At 37.2% G+C, this 23,627-nt stretch overlaps 1 protein-coding gene across 3 annotated transcripts; it reads left to right on the forward strand.

The window, feature by feature from the left end:
- Positions 1-37: 37 nt before the first annotated feature.
- On the forward strand, positions 38-23,489 carry LOC129423650 (glutamine synthetase). 3 transcript variants are annotated; one of them, XM_073871363.1, is made up of 28 exons: positions 38-354; positions 2,817-2,912; positions 3,013-3,174; positions 3,435-3,560; positions 3,719-4,072; positions 4,264-4,419; positions 4,680-4,780; positions 4,874-5,029; positions 5,565-5,655; positions 5,737-5,850; positions 8,529-8,627; positions 8,716-8,853; positions 8,953-9,092; positions 9,229-9,331; positions 9,404-9,508; positions 9,600-9,734; positions 10,336-10,463; positions 12,092-12,305; positions 12,380-12,517; positions 12,661-12,785; positions 12,876-12,966; positions 13,945-14,094; positions 14,530-14,655; positions 14,846-14,970; positions 15,074-15,170; positions 15,703-15,894; positions 15,978-17,201; positions 19,342-20,161. In XM_073871363.1, coding segments are annotated over exons 1-27 (3,522 nt in total). In that variant the 5' UTR covers positions 38-296; the 3' UTR covers positions 15,980-17,201; positions 19,342-20,161. The 3 variants fall into 3 exon arrangements, with proteins under 3 accessions (XP_073727464.1, XP_055035973.2, XP_073727465.1); XM_055179998.2 differs by having other exon boundaries at positions 15,978-17,196; XM_073871364.1 differs by lacking the exons at positions 38-354; positions 2,817-2,912; positions 3,013-3,174; ... (21 more) ...; positions 15,074-15,170; positions 15,703-15,894 and adding exons at positions 21,716-21,877; positions 21,976-22,125; positions 22,233-22,360; positions 22,438-22,637; positions 22,734-23,489 and having other exon boundaries at positions 15,980-17,196; positions 19,342-21,639.
- Positions 23,490-23,627: the final 138 nt, after the last annotated feature.

A 23,627-nucleotide genomic window follows, 5' to 3' on the forward strand; every position in this document is an offset into this window, starting at 1 on the left:
TTTGCTACTAGAAAGATCAGAATGTACAGTGCTGTTATATAGTTACATCTACAGATGTATCTGTTGTGGGCACCAAGCCTTCTGCTTTATTCTGCAAAGAGGGAATAGGTTTATTAGGATTGATATGACAGTCGTCTTGGGGTTAAAATGTAAAGTCCAGGTGTTATCTTTATGTGGGATCGGGAGGAAGGAAGGCAGGTGAACTTAATAACTTCACATGTGGTCGGACTTAGCTTTTGCTCACAGCAGACCGAGGCAAACTTTGTCACTTGGACACTCTGATAGAGAATTAAATCATGGCTACACGCCACTGGATTCTCTTCATGTGTTTTGTGCTGAATATCTGCCACTGTGGTGAGATGAAGTCTTTTATTTGTTTTGTTTTTTAAGTGTGTAGTTGTACATTGCTTTTGTACACTGTATGCGGTAACAGTACAGCACAAGTATCTTTAACTTGTTATCAGTATTCTTATAATGAGCTTTAAGTTAAATAAGTATAATTTCAGTAGAAATATTAATGTGTTTCAATGTTTTAGTAAGAAACACCAGACAATCAAATGTTTTGAGACTGATTTAGTGAATCATAAAACATTTCTGCACAGTATAAAACACGTCCTTGTATGTGGGAATGAAGGCTGATATCTGACATTTGTGTTTCGGTGACCTTTGACTGCGTTATTGCCACTTCGGCATCTGATTACTTAATAAACCTATGTGACAACATGAGCAGTGGGATTTATAAAATCTTGACCTTGTTTTTCTTGACCCAGAGATGAAGCCTAAACCCAGACTAAACTGTTAACCTCTGAGAGTGACTAGTATAAATTTGACTTATATTGGCCTACAGTAGATCTGTTTGTGTAGGGCAGGGTCTTCAACTACCCTTCTTTGAGGGCCAGATTTTAAAATTGTAAATATGATGCGGGCCAAACCTTTACTTATATATATTTTTTACTTTTAACTTTTACCAGTTTAACATTGAAATAGCCATATGTTAATAGTTCAACTATGAACATGTGCAAGTGCAAATAATCAACACTTGCAGAGCTCTTAATATAGACGGTTTCATCGGACGCACATGATACACGTCTGGATAAAATTGCACTTAATGTTATCTTTTTTAATATTTTAAAGATATATAGACTAAACCGCCTTTCAATTGTACACTTCATTCAGGTGAGACTGTCGGAGTTCGCGTTCTAGTGGAAGTCGTAATGAAATTTCAGTGTAAATGTAAATCCGTGTCAACATGGGAGAGAAGCTCATTCCAGCGCAAGAGCCTTTAATATATGAATTTATACCACGGGTCTGTTGAATGCTGCATTCTGATTGGCTGAGAAATGTTCTATAGGTGTTGATTATTTTTCTGTAAACCGCACACCTAATTTTTCAAATGTCTTAAAAATAGGCACCAGAGCAATGTTTGTGGTAACCGTGGTATAAGCGGAATAATTGACTCCGGTCCTTAGAATTATTTGAAAATAATGCACACCTGCGGTGTAACGGCACTCCGCTTCGCGTCGTGCCGCATTACCACCTTGGTGTGCATTATTTTCTTATAATTTAATGGCCCGTCGTCAATTATTCCTTACATATTTTTAGTTAATAATAATGAACTTATCATTAATAAATTGTTTTTAAATGATTCAAGTGTTTATGATAAAGTTAAACAAAAAAGTTAATAATTTTCACCTTGTACAGTGTTTTGATTGAAACACACTGAAAAACATCACTTCCTGTCAACGTGTCACATGTGATGTAGGCGCACAAGTTTACTTTTTTTTAAAGCATCCAAACAAAGCTCAAATTGGTCCTATAATTACGCACCCGCAGATGGTTTAAATCAGACAAAGATGACCGGCAGGCTGGGTGAAAATGATTGGAGGGCCGCATATGGCCCACGGACCGTCAGTTGACTAGCCCTGGTGTAGGATCCCATAATTTATATATCATACATATACTGTAAACATAAATACATGCATATATTTTCATAACTATATATTATTTTATTTTATTTATATATATTAGGGCCGGGAAAAAGATTAATCGCGATTAATCGCATACAAAATAAAAGTAATTTTTTGCATAATATATGAGTGTGTGTTGTGTGTAATTATGTATATATAAATACACACACACACATTCATGTATGTATTTAAGAAATATATATGTGTGTATATATATTTATTTATATTTTTATATATTCTGTATTATATATAAATTAAAAAATTGATATATAAATTTAAAAAATCTAATATGAATGTATGTGTGTGTGGTTAAATATACACAATAATTACACACAGTACACACACACATATATTATGCAAAAAATCACTTTTATTTTGTATGCGATTAATCGCGATTAATCTTTTCCCAGCCCTAATATATATATATATATGAAGAGTTTCGTTGCAAAACGAGATAAATCCATTTTTTAACATTTTTGTCAAAACATGTTTATTATTATGTTTATTACTACTTAGCTGTATTTTTTAAGTTATGAAGGTTTAAATCAAAACAAACCAACTGCAGTTGAATTGATATTAATTGGAATGCACAACCAAAAAACGAGATTTCTGAACAAATAAAAAAAACGGTGGTTATCTCGTTTTGCAACGAAACCCTTCATATATATATATATATATATATATATATATATATATATATATATATATATATATATATATATATTGAAGACGATGTTGTTAGCTGTAATGTTATTGCATTGTAGTTGTAAATCCAGGTTATATTTATGCAATTCAATGTTATTTGAATGTTAAAAAATACGTTACATTAAACGTTATTTATTACTCCAGCCGTCACATTTGGGCGTGTTGCCTGCATCATTCCACTAGAGAATAAATGTGACTTTGTTTGCGAATGCAGTGACTGCAGCGATGAGAAGGACTGTGGTAAGATTCTCAAATTCTCTTACTTTATTATATACTGCACATCTGTATGTTATTTATCTTCCTCTGCTTCTCTTGCTTTTATGTTTTGGGTTAATATCAGGTTACAAAGCACCGGAATATGTGTGTGATTTTGAGCATGAGGGAATGTGTGGATGGACTGCCGGGTCGGATGAAGGTGGGTACGTGTGGCAGAGACAGCAGAGAGGAAAGACTCTTCCTGACAGCGGCCCGTCTTCTGACTACACTATAGGCACCTCAACAGGTACAGCAGAAATAAACTTACATTACATTTATATTTATGCATTTGAAAGACGCTTTTAAAATAAAAATATTTTTTAATCATTGCATGTTCCCTGGGACTCAAACCCATGATGACCTTTGAACTGCAATACAATGCTAAAGTAATAAGAGATACAGAAAATGAATAAATGAATAAAACCTCAACAAATAAAAAATCCTATCCTATTTATTTATAACTTTATATATGTGTTTCTTCTCATGCAATGCTTTTCCCCCCAACAGGATGGTTTATGGGAGTGACTGCTGTATCTTCAAACTCTTCCAGGCATGCTGTGCTCATTTCCCCCAAGATGAAACAATCATCCCCCACTTGTCGCATTCGGCTTGGCTACTTCATCTGGGATGCAGGTCTACATATCCATCAGTTATGAAATGCACAAATTGAATGCATTTCAAAAGTTCATTTTAACAAAAAAATTATGATGTCAAAAAAAATTTGGCAAATTAAAGCTGATTGGAGGAAACTATATAGATGCTTTATCATTCATTTTGTGTGTATGTTGCAGGTCACACAGGCCTCGGTGACGCCCCTCTTTGGGTATCGTTGAGGAACGCTGATGGTGTGGAGGCAGTGGTTTGGAGGCCTGAAGGTATCAGTGTCCGTGGCTGGAGGGAGGACACTATCTACTTGGGACGTATTCCGGGTTCTTTCAATATCCAGATTCATTCCAGACGCTCAAAGGGGAAGCAAGGGGATGTGTCCATCGATCAGCTGGAATTTTTGGACTGTGCCCCGCCATCTGCAAGTGAATCATGCAGTCCTGGTTTTATGAAGTGTAAGCAGGGCGGATGTGTGGAGGACTTTAAGGTGTGTGACAGTACGGATGACTGTGGTGATGGAACAGATGAAGAAAACTGTGGTGAGAAAACTGTGGATTATAACGTATTCGTCATGAAAAATGTAATTACATAGAGTTTTATGCATACCAAAAATCTCCAAACTCTTCATTGGCCATCTATACTACAGTTGGGCTTGATGCATTATGCCAAAACCAGCCAAACCTTGAACATTTTTCTCCTGTTTTGGTATCTACTTATTTACAATGCACAGAGGAGTTCATGAGCTGTAACTTCGAGGATGGCCTTTGTGGGTGGGACCTAAGAACAATATCATCCCTGCTGTGGACAAGGACCAATCAAATGAATATATCACTGTCTGAGCCTCATAAAGGACCTGGGAGAGACCACTCAAACAATACAGTGGCGGGTAAAGACAACTTTTGATGATGATCAATTTAAGATGACATGAAATCAAATCTGACGTTTTCTTGGTTTAAGACTGGGCATCGGAAGAAAAAAATGTGGGTGGGTCAAAATATTTACAGGAGTAAATGTCATTTTCTTGTATTTTGGTGCTTTTTAATTAAGCAATTGATTTTTTAGCCTAAAAACAAAGTATGTCAACACAAGAAGGACATTTCTTGAAGACTTCTGCAGAATAAGAATGAATACATTTTTGCTTATCAGGTCACTTCTTGTACGTAACCAAGCAGGACGTACCAAAGAGTGATTGGGCATCTTTTCAAAGTCCTCCCCTGGCACCAACCAACGACACGCATCCATGTCGGGTATGTGTTTTGTACCATGTGTCATGTATTGGATTTCTTAAAGCTTCTTAAAGTGACAAAAACATGAAACACACACATTACACTATGATCCAGATGGTAATGTACACACATCAGTTTGGCCGTGTGTCCGGTGGGCTGTCAGTGTTGGTGGCGGAGAAAAAGATCTACCCCGTTTGGGAGCGTGGAGGTTCTCTTGGGGATCTCTGGGTAAAGGCAGAGGTGGAACTTGTAGTCAACAGCACATTCCAGGTACATTTTGTATATCTCAATGTCACTGAAGTCATCTTTTTTCGTGGGCGTTTGATTGCGAAGTTTGTCACAACATGTATGTAGCCTGTCATGTGTGTGGTTCCTAATTTCAAAATATGTGTTCTGCGTTTTGAGAGATTGTGTGTGCATCACGTGTTTTATCAAAATAAGTGCCTGCTGCAGATGCGTCTAAAGGGTTTATTATAAAAGAGACGCTCACGTTTGCCAGATGCTCGCATAATCTCATGCGTAATCAGAGTTTACTGTTAAGGGAGTTTCTTGCGTGTATTTTGTGATCGTGAGCGTCTCTTTTATCATAAACGGTTTTGACGCCTGTGCAGCAGGCACTTATTTTGACAAAACACGTGATGCACATGGTTCACATGACGCAACAACACATATTTTAAAAACGCAAGCAACACACATGACACTCCGAACACATATTCTGGATTTGCGCCCCTCAGATGAGCAGTCACGAGCCGCCACTGAATACAGTAACTTTTAATCTATTAAAACTTGTTTTTAATTCCCATAGATTCTGTTTGTGGCTGCCATACGAGACCAGGATTACGGAGGGATTGCTATTGATGACATTGTGTTGTCCCCTGAATGCCGCTTGACCAATGGTAATTTTAACTGTCTTTTGATTTTGATGTTTAACTTTGTAATTGCAATTACATTTTGTCCTTTTTTGCCCCTGCATATAGAGTCAATGCCAAAGCCAGAATTTCCAAAGTCTCCCCCTCATCCCTGCACAGAGGACAGCAAAATCTGTGACTTTGCTATAGATTGTTTGAAAGGAGAAGATGAAGCTCAGTGTGGTGAGCGACGTTTATGTTATGAACTTATGTTCATTGTGTGTGCATGATTGATATCTGAAGTGGTTAAATATAGATTTTATCCAAAATTTGGTACTATTAAGATTTTTGTGACAGGATTCTTAAAGCTACATTTTCATTGCCGTAATGCTGTAAACGTTTTTTTGTCAGGGAAACGCCCTAAGGGGGTGTGCACACCAAAGCTTTTAAACGTGGCTGAAAACACCAGGCGGACACCGACTGCCAGCTTTTTTTTGTTTATTCAGCTGAGCGCTTTGGTTGCTGTGATACTTCTGCTTTGTTTATCAGATGCGCTGGTTGGTTGTTGTGATAATTGTCCCATCCCTCCTCCACTGTGATTGGACGGCTGTGTGACATTGACGAGCTGAGCTTTTCACTGAAAGTTGAATATTTTTCAACTCTTGGCGCTCAGGAGAGTGCCGGCTTTCACTGCTGAAAAAACGCCAGCTGGCTTTTTAAAAAAATGCTGAGCTTCCATTGGAAACAAATGAAAACATACGCCGGCTGCCGGCATAGAAACTTTGGTGTGCCCTCTAAATGATTGACCTAAAGTACCTCCTAAAATATTACGTAAATATTTAATAGCACAATTTCATATTTAACTTCAAAAACATTTATTTTTCATCCATTTTAATGTTTCAGTAGTATTTTACATAGTTTTTGTTATTATTACCTGTTATTGGACCTTTATCTGGTTATTTTCTTTTAAGAATGAATACATACCTATCTTTATTCATTGCATGCATTTAATCTTTGTACAGTCCATCGTGAATGTGTTAGCATTTAGCCTAGCCCCATTCACTCCCCAGGATCCAAACAGGAATGAACTAAAAAGCCACCAAACACTTCCATGTGTTCCATATTTAAAGACTGTTACATGAGTAGTTACACGAGTAAGTTTGGTGGCACAAAATAAAACATGATGATTTTTTAAGTGAAGAGTACTGTATTGTATGGCGGAAGAACACTTCGACCTCTGGTGCAGTAATAATTGACAAAAGTTTGAGCGAGAGGGGGAGTAGTCATGAGTGATGATGTTACTGCGCGTGGAGGTCAAAGTGCTGCAAACTAAGTGCTCTTCCGCCATACAATATAGTTCTCATTTTTTATCTGCTTAAAACATCGTTACGTTTTATTTTGTGCCACCATATTTACTCGTGTAACTACTCACTAACTTTAAAAAGAGAAAACATGGAAGTTTTGGTTGCTTCCAAATGTATCTCTGTTTGGATCCTAAGGAATGAATGGGGCTAGGCTAAATGCTAACACATTCACGACGCGCTGTCCAAAGATTAAGTGTGCGTATTGAAAAAAGATAGGTATGTATTCATTTGTCTTAGTTGAGGTAAAATACTGAAGAACTGTGGTGTTTTCCTTTAATGACACAAAAACGTATCTGTCCATTTTTGCACGAGTTATTAGTTTTCAGATATATTGTAGCATGCGTGCAGAATAATCAAATGAAATATATTTATTTTTAGTACGTAGGTATTTAGATTTATTTCAAATGATTTATTTACATTTTTATGATTTCATTGTAATGAATTACTTTTTTATTAACTCACGAACCCCCTGCAATACGGTTCAACAAACCCAGTTTGGGAAACCCTGACATAATGTTTTGAGTATTGCATGCTTTTCTTAAGTTTATTTCTAGTGATCAATCGTATTATTGTATACTGGGTTGTTTCAACCAAAATACTGGTTATTGGGTAAAATATAAACATTTTCTGGGATAATTTAACTCAATGGCTTGGTTGATCTCTTTTTGACCCAACGCTGCTACTTAAGTATTTTTACTTTCTAGATAAAAGTAAATTTTCAGGTATTTGTATTTTATCTTTTTTTTTTTTTTGGAAAACATACATTCCAAACTCCAAAGCATATTATCATAATTTTTACTCCACTACATTTCATAATTTCAAGTTTTTGGTTTATATTTAATATTTAAGTACATAAAACATCTAGTAATTTTTGTACTTTTTCCTTAAGTAAAAAGTACTTTCGTACAATTTTTATGTAATAAGGAATTAAATAAATTTTAATATGCCATATAAAATGAATATACAAAGTATGATTCTATGCTTTATAATGTAGTGAACATTTTTTAATAAAGTACATTTTTTCCCAAGACAAACACTTTTTTCCACAACATTTTTAGAGCGTTTTTTACCATATAAAATGCATACAACATTCCTTATAATTTCTTTGTTTATTTTTATTATATAATTATTTTTTTTATATATATGAAATATGACCTGGTTGAGTGACTGCTTTCAATACTTGCTTTCCACTCATGCATTGAAAGAACTTAAAGGAACAGTATGTAGGATTGTGGCCAAAACTGGTATTGCAATAACAAAACTTGTGGCTAAAACTGGTACTGCAATCACACAACTGGTGGCCAATACACAACATGACAACATAAACATCAGTTGAGGGCTGCAACTCCACTTTTTAAATGACAATATCCTGGCCATAACACTGTTGTCAGTGATATAAGTATTTGAAATGATTTTTTTTTAATGTCTAGTGACATATCAGGGTCATTTTATGATTAATTGATATAAATTTCTTACATACTGTTCCTTTAATATTTTGCAATGCTTCTTTAATACCTCACAATCATATTATAGCCCAAGTTAATGATGTTTACACAGGGGACTTCTCATATGAAAACGGCAGCTCTGGTTGGACAGATACCAGCATAGGAAGTCAGGCCTGGGATTTAAACCTCAAGTATAATGACTCGAGCAATGGTAAAGAACACTCTTACTATATTCCATTAATGCCTATGTAACTATAATCAGTTGCTTTTTTATATGCATATTATTTATATGTCATTAGAGACATTCCTGTATGTGACTTCCGCTCCTGGGCAGCAGCTAACAGAAGCTCAAACTCGTACTCCTCTCCTGGGCCCATCAGGTCCATCATGCACCCTTCAGTTCTCCTACAGTCTTACTGGCAGTAATCCACACATAGGTACAACATCTCCAACATCACTCCTGATTCTTAATGTATCTGTTGGTCAGCATGATACTGCATATCCTGACACTATGGGTTGTGTCTGTCATTTGACAGGTGAGCTGTCAGTGTATGTTGTAGACAGTGTGTTAGGGACTCAGCCTGTTCTGTGGGAAGTTGCGGGGAGGACCAATGAGACGGCAGGGATTTGGCTAAAACAGGAAGTTTATGTTGGAGCCAGGGAACATCGTTTTCAGGTTACTCCAAGCTTGATGTCAAGACTATTCTTCCATACAACAATATGATCATTGGCTATCTTGTCTGCATGCGATTTTAGTTTATAACTTTGTATATTAGTTTAGGTTTGTCACTCTATATTTTCTCTGTTCTCAGTTGGAGTTGAGGGCTCGCGCTGAAAAGCTCAGCTCGAGCTCGCAGATCGCAGTGAAGGACGTTCACTATGTCAACTGTTATCGTGACTTCATTCCCTCCAGTGGTTAGTGGATATCATTTTTTAAACATAATACATAGAGAGATGTGAAATTATCAAATTTTTGTCTTCTAACAGATCTGTCGTGCAATTTTGAGGTGAATTTGTGCGGGTGGTACCAGGACCAAACAGATAATTATGACTGGAGTCTCATCAGTGGAATGGATCATACCATCTATGATGGTTTGAATGCTTTAGTTTTATAAAGAATTATCCTACCAGTTTCCTACATACATTCACGTCTATGATGCATTTTTTGGGTTCTCTATCTCAGGTAGGAGTCTGGTGGTGGACATGTGGAACAGTACTCTGCGAGGTCTTTATGGGCGTCTTCTTTCTGTTAGACAGGAGGCCGTCAAAACTGAACATTGCCTCTCCTTCTTCTACAAACTTTATGGACCAGACACAGGTGGCTATATTCCTATCTTTAAAAATATAAACAGTGAAACTGTTTGTAAAATCCAGGCCAAAGTTTTATAATCTAATTATGGGATTAGGAGTATCAAAGTGTGATTTTTGTCATGTGTGGTTCTTAATTTCAAAATATCGTCGAGTGATCCTATGTGCATCACGTGTCTTGTCAAAATAAGTGCCTGCTGCAGACACGTCTAAAGGGTTAATGATTAAAGACATGCTCGCGTTTGCCAGATACTTGCATAATCTCATGCGTAATCAGAGTTTACTTTTAAGGGAGTGTCTTGCATGTATTTTGTGAACGTGAGTGTCTCTTTTATCATAAACGGTTTTGACGGGTGTGCAGCAGGCACTTATTTTGACAAAACACGTGATGCACATAGGTCACATGACGCAACAAACACATATTTTGAAAACACAAGCAACACACATGACACCCCGAACACTTATTTTGAATTTGCGCCCCTCGGATGAGCAGAAACGGGCTGCCACTGGTCTTTATTTATCAAGAGCTATATTTTAAGTTTCCCAAGTAATTTAAATAAGTTGATACATTGTTATTATATTATGTCTTAAAATTAATTACTCTTTCCTAGGTGATCTCGCTGTAAAGTTGTTATTTCCGGATGGCACAGAAGACCTGCTATGGATGCGCAGTGGTGCTCATGGCAATGTCTGGCATGAGGGTCATTGCATTGTCCCTCCTCAGCTCACTGCCTTCCAGGTGCACATAACATCTGTTTTACCAATTGTGACCTTGGACCACAAAACTAGTCATAAGTCGCACTGGTATATTTTGTTATGTATTTATATGCCATCTGAAAGTTGAATACATAAGCTTTCCATTGATGTGTGGTCTGTTAGGATAAGACAATATTTGATCGAGATAAAACTATTTGAGAATTTGGAATCTGAGGGCGCAAAAAATCTAAATATTGAGAAATGTTTTAAGTACAAATGAAGTGCTTAGCAACATATATTTCTAATGATAAATACATTTTTTCATATATCAATGGTAAGAAATGTACAAAATATCTTCATGGATCATGATCTTTACTTAAAGGGATACTACACCGATTTAGCATTCAGCTTTGTATCTGTAGAAACCCGGCAGTATTACTGAATGACCATGTTTCCCTCCATCATTTCCCCCTGAGAGGAGAGATATCTGCATTTTGGTTCTGCAAAAAAGTCCTCCGATGATGCAAAAATCGTCATATTACATCATCGGAGGACTTTTTTGCAGAACCAAAATGCAGATATCTCTCCTCTCAGGGGGAAATGAGGGAGGGAAACATGGTCATTCAGTAATACTGCCGGGTTTCTACAGATACAAAGCTGAATGCTAAATCGGTGAAGTATCCCTTTAATATCCTAATGACTTTTGGCATAAAAAAATTATAATTTTGACCCATACGATGTATTGTTGGTTATTGCAACAAATATACCCATGTTGCTTATGACTGGTTTTGTGGTTGTAGTTTTTGCAAAACACGGTCAGGGCTGCCCAATATATCATTTAAATATCTACACCGCAATGTGCGCACCTATGTCACATTGCAGAACATACAGAGCATTTATTATTTTTCAAAAGGAAAACTATTTTGAATTCCTTTGCCATATTTCCACTGTATGAGAATGGATTCCAAAGACAGAGAGAAATATCACAGATACAATATCATTTCAATTATATTTAACTTTGTAAAAGACATGGTGGTACCAATTAATATGGGACCCTGGACCACAAAACAGTCATAAGGGTCAGTTCGTTTTATAAAATTTAGCTTTATACATCATGAAAGCTGAATAAATAAGCTTTGAGGTTTGTTCGGATAGGACAATATTTGGTCGAGATACAACTATTTGAAAATCTGAGGATGAAAAAAAATCTAAATATTGACAAAATTGCCTTTAAAGTTGTCCTAATGAAGTCCTTAGCAACACATTTTACAAATGATACATTTTTTATTTACGGTCGAAAATATACAAAATATCTTCATGGAACATGATCTTTAATTAATATCCTAATGATTTTTGGCATGAACAAAATTGACTAATTTTGGTATTTTTAGCCATATATAGTTACATATATACCAGTGACTGGTTTTGTGGTCCAGGGTCACATATGGTTCTGATGGTTTTATTAATATTGCCATCCCAAGGCAATACAAAGAAAGTTGATTCCTCTCAAACAGAGCTTTTCAAGTCATCTGGCGAAGTCATACAGTCCAAATATACATTATCAGAAAAACAAACTATCACGATGCCAGTTTTCCACCAATATCATGCAGGCCTAAAGACAATTTATATGTTTTATTGTTACATTCAACTGACAAACTTCTCTCTGTGCAGCTGGTTTTTGAGTCCATACGCTCTGGTTTTGATGGTCAGCTGGCTATAGATGACGTGGCCTTCGTGACAGGGTCGTGTTCTTTGCCCACCATGTGCTCATTTGAGAGTCAAACCTGTGGTTACACCAGTTCTGGAAGAGTCAGATGGGTCCACCAAAATCATGCATCAAGTGGAACCGGACCAGAAATCGATCACAGCCTGGAGACGAATAAGGGTAGGAGAAATATTCTCTGAATTGTGTAAATAAATGACAAGACATGAATAATACATATATTGTTTTCTGGGCAGGTTTCTATATGTTGGCACACAGTGGTGTGGATGTTCTTCCCCAGGGCAGTGAGATGACCTTGACCTCACCTGAGCGCATAGGTTTAGGTCACACTGAATGTGTACACTTCTGGTACCACACAGGAGGAAAGAATCCAGGCAAGACACAACACATATATATTTGTGACTCTAAAGTAAATATTAAAGATATCAAAGTTATAATTCATTTTTGCTTTTTTAAAGGCATTGAAAAACATCAATATATATATAGAAAATATTCATTTGCATAATTTCCCACACAGGCACTCTTAATGTGTATGTGAAACCGTCCAAGGGAGACAGGATCATGTTGTTTTCCAGCACTATCGGGCAGGGGGATACATGGCGTCACGGCCAGGGCAATATCAGTTTAAATGGGAACTGGCAGGTAGGCTGCACATTATAAAGGTCATGGTACTGATGTTAATGTTGTCATGGTAACAGCATGTAAATGGGTTTGTGTGTGTTGGCGATGTAGCTGCAGTTTGAGGTGGTGGGAGGAGGCGGACTAGACACTTTTATTGCCATCGATGACATCACATACTCGACACACAGCTGTCCTACAGCAGGTATGAATTATGCATTTACGTTTACGCATTTGGCAGATGCTTTTTTGCAAAGCGACTTACACTGCATTACAAGGTATACATTTTTTAACAGTATCTGTGTTCCCTGGGTTCGAACCTATGACCTTTTGCGCTACTAATGCACAATGCTCTACCACCTATTTAAAACTTGACTCTTCTGTAGTTACATTGTGTACTAAGACCGACGGAAAATTGAAAGTTGCGATTTTCTAGACAGATATGGCTAGGAACTATACTTTCATTCTGGCATAATAATCAAGGACTTTGCTGATGTAACATGGCTGTAGGAGGCGCAATGATATTACAAAGCGCCCGAAAATAGTCCCCTGCTATTGAAAGATACTAAGGCGACTATTTTCGGCTGCTGCGTAATATTATTGCGCCTCCTGCAGCCATTTTACAGAAGCAAAGTCCTTGATTATTACACCAGAATGAGAGTTTATTTCCTAGCCATATCTGCCTAGAAAATCACAACTTTTAATTTTCTGTCGGTCTTAGTACACAATGTAACTACAGAAGAGTCAAGTTTTAAATAGGAAAAGTATTGAAACTCTTTGATGATTTTTGAGCGCGATGCTAATGGTCTAGTCAGATTCAATGGATTATGCTAAACTATGCTAAAAGTGGTAGCGCCAGACCCGGAGATCAGCTGAATGGATCCCAAAACGGTAAAAATCAAATGTTTAACTCTAGGGGAGCTGTAAAATGAGCATATTTTCCAAAAAAGTGGAGTGTCCCAAGGAGACCCGCGGTGTATGTAGAACAAAGACGGCTCATTCTAAATGAATAAAAACAATACAGTTCATTTTGTAAGGTCTTTATACACCACTGATAATATAGTTATGTATATTATATTGCATTTCTGTCAAGAGATCCTTCTAAAAGCTACGCAATGTACCTTTAAAAGGTTAGGTTTGTTTTTTGTAACTTTTTGATGTTTTATGTGTCTGTGCATTACAGACAGCGTCTGTGATTTCGAAAGAGGTCAATGTGGTTGGTCCAACACTCAGAACTCATCTGTGGATTGGTTAGATTGGGAGCTGACCAATGTGCAAGCTGAAATGATCTACAGTACACCACCATATGATCACACATCAAATACAGATGAAGGTGATATATGCAGGTTTTAACAAAACTATATGTGACCCAGTCTGTGAAAACCCAGCTATAAAGTCATTTTTTGTGATTTATTGTTTTCTAGATAAAATCATCCTATATAATGTAAGACAATTCTGTGAAAAATAACTTTGATATCATTAATATTGACTGCGTAAGATCATGTCAAAGATTAAAATAAATCAAACTTTGATGGCCTATAATCTCATAATGTAATTACATTTATTCATTTAGCAGACCCTTTTATCCAAAAATTAGATTAGGTTAAGAGACTTTAGCCTGGATTTCGCAGACAGGGATACATATTCATTATGCTAATGATGAACTAATAGTTAAACAGTAAATAATATTCATCACCAACTCGAAACATGCAAAACTTACATTCATTTTGAGGAAGTAGGTTTATTTTGGTCCCCTTTTTGACTCCAGGGTACTTCCTGTTCCTTCCCAACTCCATGCGTGACACTGCTATGCAGAATGCCTGGCTGTTGAGTCCTCATCTGCCAAAAACCAAAGCAACCTGTCTGAGCTTTTCGGCTTATCAGCCAACAATGTGTAAGCCTTTTTTTTTATGTATTACATTATTGACTGTTCAGTTATACATTTGCTTAATTTAGTATCTCATACTTTGAAACCCATAACATTTGACCCGCTGGATAAAAATGTCCAGTAAATGCATGGATGTAAATATAATGTAACATTATCGCAACGTTATGATAATTGTAAATATTGTGGTTTTCAAAAGATGACAGTAAACTTATTGTGTGGAGGCTGTCTGAAGACACCAGACAGGAATTGCTGACCCTGGATGAGAGTGGTGGAAGCTGGAAATATTTCAGTGTAAACATCACCTCAGAAACCGAGTACCAGGTGATCACTTACATAAAAATCAACTTTATTCTACATTCTACATTTATTCTTATAGAGCACTAAGTGTGTGTTTACTGATTGAATGTGGTTTAATGGGAGGCAGATTGTATTTGAGGGATTTAAAGGAGAGAAAGGTGTACTGGCCCTGGATGACATTCAGTACATGGTTGGAGCAAACTGCGGTGAAAAGAAAGACCCAAGTAAGAAACATGCCATTTTTTTTTAATAACTGGCATTTGGATGTGTACACTGAATTTTATATACGTGTAGATGTGAAAAATATTGGGTAGTAACGAAATAAATCTAATCAGAAAAAATGGTGCCAAGCTGTCCTCGGGCAATACAATTTAAAAAGGTCCTTATATGTAGCATTTATGTACAGATAAGTGTAAATTTGGTACCAAATGTGTACCTTTGAGGTTCCTGTATTTACTCTTTGGTACCAATAAGTACCTCTGAAGTACTAAAATGAACATTTTAGGTGCCATGGGTACCTCCCTAGTGACAGCTAGGGACCATTTTTAGACCATTTATTCTGACAGTGTAATCCGAATACAAAAACAAACTTGCAACTTGATTGTTACATTCTAAAAAGCGCTTAGTTAGATTACAGTTATTTTATGAAAACATGTTAACTTACCGATTAATGCAGTAAAATGCAAAAATATAGTATGGACTGTGTCCTTAAATCAAATAATTAAGTGTTAACTACAGCATTTTTTATCATTTCAGCCTCACCATCTTCCGGCAACACTGGAGCAATAGTGGCATCAGTCATAGTCGTAATTCTTCTCTTGGTCATTCTCTCTGGCTTACTGTTGTTCTACCTAAAAGCCAAACAGAGAGCAAGTGCTTTACAGGCCTCAAACCCATCTGAAGTCACCTTCACTGGCTTTGGCAATGACCTGTATGAAACAGATCAGTGTAAGAACTTTACCGTCATTTTGTCATATTCTTTATCAGAATTAGTTTGAGATCAAATAACAATTATATTTCTTTGTTTGTAGGAACCTGTGGCAGCTGTTAATACAGTAGCATATAAGAGACCATGTTTATGTGATTGTGCCACTTACTGGCAGCATTCGGGAAAAACGGGCAACATCACAGCAGAAGAACTGCTTGTGTCGCCATGGCAGGACTAGCCCGGTCATCAAATGTACACAGCTCCTTGTTTATAATTCAGTCAGCATAATGCCTTTCTATAGGTTACTATTGATGGCTTTATGATTAATAATAGTATTTCAAAAGTATAGTGGAATGCTTGTTCATACATGTAGTCACATCCAAATTTATTTAGAGTCTAATTTAATATATGATATGGAATAAATAGGAAAGTACAGATACTGAGAAAGCAAGCAATGAACAGTTTTGGTGTAAGTTTACTAAGGCATATTTGACCAGTGTATGATTTGTCAAAAAAAGAGTGCACTACATCTTTAAGGGTACAATGTACTGTTTTGTTTATTTTGTAAAAGGTGACAATTAACTAGCTTAGGTGATGTCCAATTCATAATGACAAGGTTTGAGAGAGTCAACAATTTAATGTTGTGACTGAGATAACAGTGTTTCCATTTTGCATATTTAAAAATGTACAAATAAATAGCGAATTTATTATTTAAATGAGTCTCTTGTGTAATTAAATATAATTTAATTATGAAATATAATTTATTATTCTTATAACTGCTTCTATTTTGTTTTGCCTATTTTATAAATAAAAAATATATTAAGAGAAGTAGTAATGCAGACAGACGCTAAACCAAAATTGTGTGACGACGTCTCTTAGCAACGGTGATGTCTCCACGGCAACATCCTCTAGATCCGTCTGTCGGAAAGCCCTGCCAGCAAAATACAACAGTCAAATTGAACATGCTTAAAGTCTCAAATAAATACGTATAATAAAATTATTAGAGAGACTACATATAGCGCTGTTTCTGAATGACTTTGGAAGCGCGAGACGATGCATAAACGCGTGAGGGATGACAGACACGAGCGAGTGACAGATCTGCAGTGAAAGTGATGCTCTTCGACTAAACTCTTGAGTATTTATCCTTGCAGTCTGTATTGTAGAGGACCTGTGTAATATCGAGTTGCATTTATCGCTGGGATGGAGCCCGGTGTGCTTATATTTTTACTGTACGTCATGATAGCGCACGAGCTGGTGTGTGGACTGATGCAGTATAGAAGACAAGCAGCAAAGCCACATAAACGACTAATGTGGCGCTCCAGGTAAGGTGTGTGATTGGGACTTTCCTAGATAACACATGCACATTTATACCTTCTTAACTTTTAAAGGGTCATGAAACTCAACACTTTTTTGGGGATGTTAACATATACATGTTGCACAGTGCTTAAAACGGGAGGTTTGAGGTGTCTAAATTTAAAAACAACTTGCACTGACATATCTTAACATATATATCAGTGCCATTGTTTTGTCTCAAGATGAACACCAGTATTTTTTATGTAAGGTATGTTTGTAAAAACTACTTAAATTTCCTAATAAGGCGTAGACCTGGCTTACAAACCCTGTCCGTGAAACTGCCCAACAAACAAAGCCACTTAACTCTAATGGTCACCGGTTACAAACCTAAGATATACACACACGTATATACAGTTGTGTTCAAAATTATTCAACCCCAACTGAAATTGATTGTTTTGGCCGGTTTGACATTGATTTTGATCATTCAGTCATCCTGCTTACAATTACATCAAAGAGGCATGTGTAGGTCAGACAAATATAACAAAACATTTATAATGAAATAACCACAAATGTCTTTTCTGTGCTCACATCATTATCAGTTTTATTCAACCCCCAAGTGACATTCAATCTTAGTACTTAGTACAACATCCTTTTACAGTTAAAACAGCTTTTAAACGTGAAGCATAGCTTGACACAAGTGTCTTGCAGCGATCTACGGGTATCTTCGCCCATTCATCATGGGCAAAAGCCTCCAGTTCAGTCACATTCTTAGGCTTGCGCACTGCAACTGCTGTCTTTAAGTCCCACCAGAGGTTCTCAATCGGATTTAAGTCTGGTGACTGCGATGGCCACTTCAAAATGTTCCAGCCTTTTTTCTGCAACCATGCTCTAGTGGATTTGGAGGTATGCTTGGGATCATTGTCCTGTTGAAAGGTCCAACGTCTCCCAAGCCTCAGGTTTGTGACGGACTGCAACACATTGTCATCCAATATCTCTTGGTACTGAAGAGAATTCATGGTACCTTGCACACGCTGAAGTTTCCCTGTACCTGCAGAAGCAAAACAGCCCCAAAGCATGATTGACCCCCCACCATGCTTCACAATAGGCAAGGTGTTCTTTTCTTCATAGGCCTTGTTTTTCCTCCTCCAAACATAGCGTTGATCCATGGGCCCAAACAGTTCTAATTTTCCACAGAACACTATCCCAAAACTTCTGTGGTTTGTCCACATGACTTTTGGCATATTGCAGTCGACTCTTCTTATTCTTTGGAGATAGCAAGGGGGTGCGCCTGGGAGTTCTGGCATGGAGGCCTTCAGTACGCAGGGTGCGCCGTATTGTCTGAGCAGAATCTTCAGTACCCACATCTGACAAATCTTTTCTCAGTTCCTCAGCAGTCACACGGGGACTTTTTTCCACTCTCCGCGTCAGATAGCGCACAGCAGTCACAGTTAGCATCTTTTTTCTGCCACGACCAGGAAGCATTTCAACAGTGCCCTTTGCCTTGAATTTGCGAATGATGCTTCCTATGGTGTCTCTTGGTATGTTTAACGTCTTTGCAATCTTCTTATAGCCATTGCCCTTCCTGTGAATAATAATCACCTCTTCTCTTGTCTTCCTGGACCATTCTCTTGACTTCACCATGTTTGTAACCACACCAGTAAATGTTTAGAAGGAGTTGAGTATCACAGTCATTTTAAAGCTGCCTAATTGGTGCTTATTAGGCTTTATTGCTGTTCCCTGACATCCATAGGTGTTTTCAATACCTGATTGAAAACACTTCAATGAACCTCTGTTCTTCAGAGTGGTAGTTCTTTAAGGGGTTGAATAGTTGTGTCAATGAAGAATTCACAAAAGAAACATTTACTACTATATTACAAAACCAATTGATGTCATTTTAGTTGCATATGGTTCTTTAAGAAGTCATTGTAGGATTTAATTCTGAATACAATTACAAATGTACACTAAATTCCCTAAAACCCTTAACAGCATTGGGGGGTTGAATAATTTTGAACACAACTGTATTTGCCCTTTTGGTTAGATGCTGCTAACTGCTCTGAACTTGTACTTGACAATAAAGTTGTATCCAGTCTAATCTAAGAAATTTTCTAATAATAATTGGTTTTAATGTTAAAAATGCTTAATGCTTTTCTAACTGTGCTGACTTTATTCTTTAGTGCTCGTGTTTGTCATGGAACCTGGAGGGTCAGTAGCCAGCCGGTGCGAAACAGGAGGCAAGGCTTAAAGAAATGTGGACGTATTGTAAGGAAAGTGTGACATGAGGGCCATGGAGGAGCTGTGTCCGCACACTAAAGCGATGCTGGGCTTCTCACTGCCTTTTAACTGTTCATAATTGAAAAGTGATGTCAAGTGATGGTCCAGGGTGATGTTTACATTTGTCCAACTTATTGTAATTCTGTGGACAGCTTCGTTTAAAGAAATCGTTCACCCAAAAAGACACTTTTAAAAAGTGACTTCCATTTTAGCCTGTGTTTGGAAAAACGATGGCATAATTAAAATTTTTGGGCAAACTAATCCTATTAGAATATCTGTCTGACCATACATTTAGGTTATTGACTTAAAAGCTGCCTTTATCTTTAAACGACATATGGCGACTTATTGAATATGAGTTGTGGTAGCAAGGATCTCCAGCAGAGGTCTGGATACTGTGATCACAGTCTTTCTCTGTTAGCGCTTTGCACCAGAACATTGAGTTTAATCCCAGATTGCTGGAATGGGAAATAATTCAACATCACTTGATTAAAAAAAATTCTGCTAAATGACGAGAGATTAATTTTGTAAACTTGATTTCTATGTGATTTGTATATGACATTCTTTTATACATTTTTCTCCCTTTGTCTGTGTTTAAATAATTGCAATTACAGGCTTTGGCTGTAACAAGATTATATGCAAGCTGGCATGCTGTTGTCTTGTGCATTCAGCAGACCGTGTAACCCAGTGTGTTTAATTTTCAATAAACAAGCATTTTAACTTCAACTACAATATTTGTAATGATTTTCTTTCTGAGCCTGAATAAAAAAAAGATTTGGATCCCACTTACTAGTTTGAACCCAACCAAAGAGCACCTTCTGGGACTCCTAAACGGAGGTCCTTTCAGCAAGAAGCCCCCCTAGATTCTCTCCTGGATTAAAAAGAAAGATTTGTTGGTTCAATTTAAAGTTTTAAGTAAGTTTCCTGGTCTCCTTAAAATTTTGAGTTCATTCAACTTAAAAATATCAGTTGACCCAAAAAAGTTGTGTAAAAATGGTTGTGTCAACTAATATTTTTAAGTTGAAATAACTTACTTTTTTAAGTTGAGCCAAGTTAACTTTTAACAGTATTTTTTACAGTACAATAAAGTGATTTCTCATGTTTCTCATGATTTTTAGATTTGTCTGATCAGAAACGTTCAGATTTTTATCTTAATGTATACGCACAAGGTTATTGTGGTTTACTTGTGTAACTAAATCCATTTTAAAGTTAAATAGTTGTGCACTTAAACATGCAGTACAAACAGTCGATGTACTTTATCAGCTAAAATATAAGTTGTTAATGATGGCCAGTTCAGCAGGGACTCGCAAGAGATCTCTGGGCTGTATTTTGGCACATTCAGAGGTGATCTGGACCATGAACCAGGTCCTCTGGGATGTCTTTTTGCTGATGTCTCTTTACAGTGGAAACTTGCTGTGTGCAAAAGGTAACTGAGGTGAGAAAAGTCTTAGCAAGTAGATTTATCTAAAAGTGCCCATCATGTACATCTCTCATTGTTGTCTCAGGAGAAATCAGACTTTAGCAGAGCAGGTTTCATGAGTTTATAGTGGAAACGTTCGTGTTGCTTTGTCATCTCAGGGTTAAGTTTTAGGTCTGCTTCTTTTTTTACATCACACGACATATATGCCTTAAATGTGGTTGCTTTAGCAAACAGACTGCAGTCTGGATGGACTGGAGCCTTTTACAACTTCACTGAGTAAGTAGTTATTTTACATATTGACTATACTTTGTTCCTTTATAATCATTTATACACTTATACTGGGATGTTTCAACCCATGGTTGGGTGTAAAATATGGACAAACCCAAACGCTGGTTTAAACTACATCCTGCATACAACCCAGCATAGGTTACCCAACAATTGTGTTGTCTATAGTTTACTCAACCATGGGTTGAAACAACCCAGAAAGTACATATTTAATAATTATATGTAATATGTAAATAGCATATTAATATACTAAATGCATAAAGCAAAGGAATGTGAATATAAAAAATGTTTTTGTCTCTCCAGATTTGGTGTTGACTGTAAATACTGTTTAGCATGTATGTATCAGACAGCTCTTGCCTTAGAAAGGCCCTTCGCCAGCAATATCTCAGTCTGTCCCAGGGAGACCACTGTCACATCACTTACATCTGGATCGATGGCTCTGGAGAGGGTCTGCGTAGCAAGTCTCAAACCATGGATTCTGAACCAAAGAGCATAGCCGGTACTAGCCTTTTGGTTGAGTTGACCGGCAATATCACCAACATGCCATTTATGCTGGTTTGCTTGTCCCTTGCCAGATTTACCAGAATGGGAGTTTGATGGGTCCAGTACAGGCCAGGCTGTAGGATCCAACAGTGACATGCTACTCATTCCTGTTGGCATGTTTAGAGACCCGTTCCTTTTGGATCCTAACAAGCTGGTCCTATGTGAGGTGGTCAAGCACAACCGAGAGCCTGCAGGTAATAAGAAAATAAAACCTTGTTATCTTTAAGATATAGATTATGAGATAAGATTAGATTATGAGACTTCAGCCTGGATTTCAAATTTGTTCTCTTAGAATCAAACCATCGTAATAGATGTAACAAGGTCATGGAGATGGTCCAAGAAGAGCTTCAGCCCTGGTTTGGTATGGAGCAGGAATATACTCTTTTAGGATTGGATGGACACCCTTACGGCTGGCCCAGACTTGGCTTCCCCAAGCCACAAGGTTAGAGATTGTTCATTTTCGTGTGTTTATGTCTTCAAACGCAGAAAAGATTAATGCATTAATAGAAGATCTTTGACATTAATTTGATTGTATCTTTTCTCTGTCAGGTCCATATTACTGTGGTGTTGGTGCTGACCGGGCCTTCGGCAGAGACATTGTGGAGTGCCATTATAAAGCCTGTCTGTACGCTGGCATTAAAATCTGTGGCACTAATGCAGAGGTCATGCCATCTCAGGTAACAAAAATAGTTTGGGTGTTGAAGAAACTAACCCTACATGTCCTGGATGGCCATATTCTGATCTCTCTCTGCAGTGGGAGTTCCAGGTAGGGCCGTGTAAAGGAACTGAGATGGGAGATCAAATGTGGATGGCTCGATTCCTGTTGCACAGGGTCTGTGAAGATTTTGGTTTGCTGGCTACCCTAGATCCCAAACCCGTGAAAGGAGATTGGAATGGAGCTGGTTGCCATATCAATGTGAGCACTGTGCACACAAGAGGAGAAGGAGGAATGGAGTATGTACTGATAATGCACATACACATAAAGTAGGCTACACATAAAAAACATAATGCAAGTCTGACGGCCATTATTCTCTCCTCTACCCCATGCAGGTACATTGAGCAAGCCATTGAGAAACTGAGAAAGCGACATGTTGAGCATATTCGAGTCTATGATCCACATGGTGGCGAGGACAACAAGCGACGCCTCACAGGTCTTCATGAGACCTCCAGCATCCATGAATTCTCTGCAGGTGTTGCCAATCGGGGTGCAAGCATTCGCATCCCTCGTCTGGTGGCTCTGGACAAGTGCGGTTACTTTGAAGACCGCCGTCCTTCTGCTAACTGTGACCCATATTTAGTGATCTGTACAATTGCCCGCACATGCATGCTGGAGGAGGAAGATGAAGTAGTTGATCTGGAATAAGAGAATCTACATAATAGCAATTGTATGTCATTTTAAATACCTAAAAGGTTAGTCCTATATACAGAACATATTACACTTTATATTAAAATATTTATCTCTTTATCACCAGAATAAGAATGATATGAGTAATATCATAATATAATATGAATTACTTGTAATGTATGAATATAAGTTATAGGTTTAAATTTACCATCCTTTTTTTGTCAAGTTTATTTATTTATTGAGTGAATTAAGTAAATTGCAGGTTAAATGTACAATAATGTCATGTTTGCATTCTCAGATCTATTAAGTTAGTAAAAACACTAATGTGATGGCTAAGCTTTTGTCTTGGGAGGACTGCGCTGCTTGATGTGCTATTCTATTGGCTGTCCATAAGGGGGAGTAATAGGCAAATGTTTAGGACTCTGTCTACTCTTTGCATAAACAGATACATGTGGAATAAAGTTTTCCTTTGAAACAATCTGAAGAATGTTTCATTGTAAGAGTTCCAAGCAAGTGTTTTGTGTTATAGAATTGAACTAAATTAAATCCACTACCAACACAATGGTATTTTTGTACACAAAACATATTTCTACTCTATT

The sequence above is a fragment of the Misgurnus anguillicaudatus genome, chromosome 9 (genome assembly GCF_027580225.2).
Source record: "Misgurnus anguillicaudatus chromosome 9, ASM2758022v2, whole genome shotgun sequence".
Classification (NCBI taxonomy): Eukaryota; Metazoa; Chordata; class Actinopteri; order Cypriniformes; family Cobitidae; genus Misgurnus; species Misgurnus anguillicaudatus.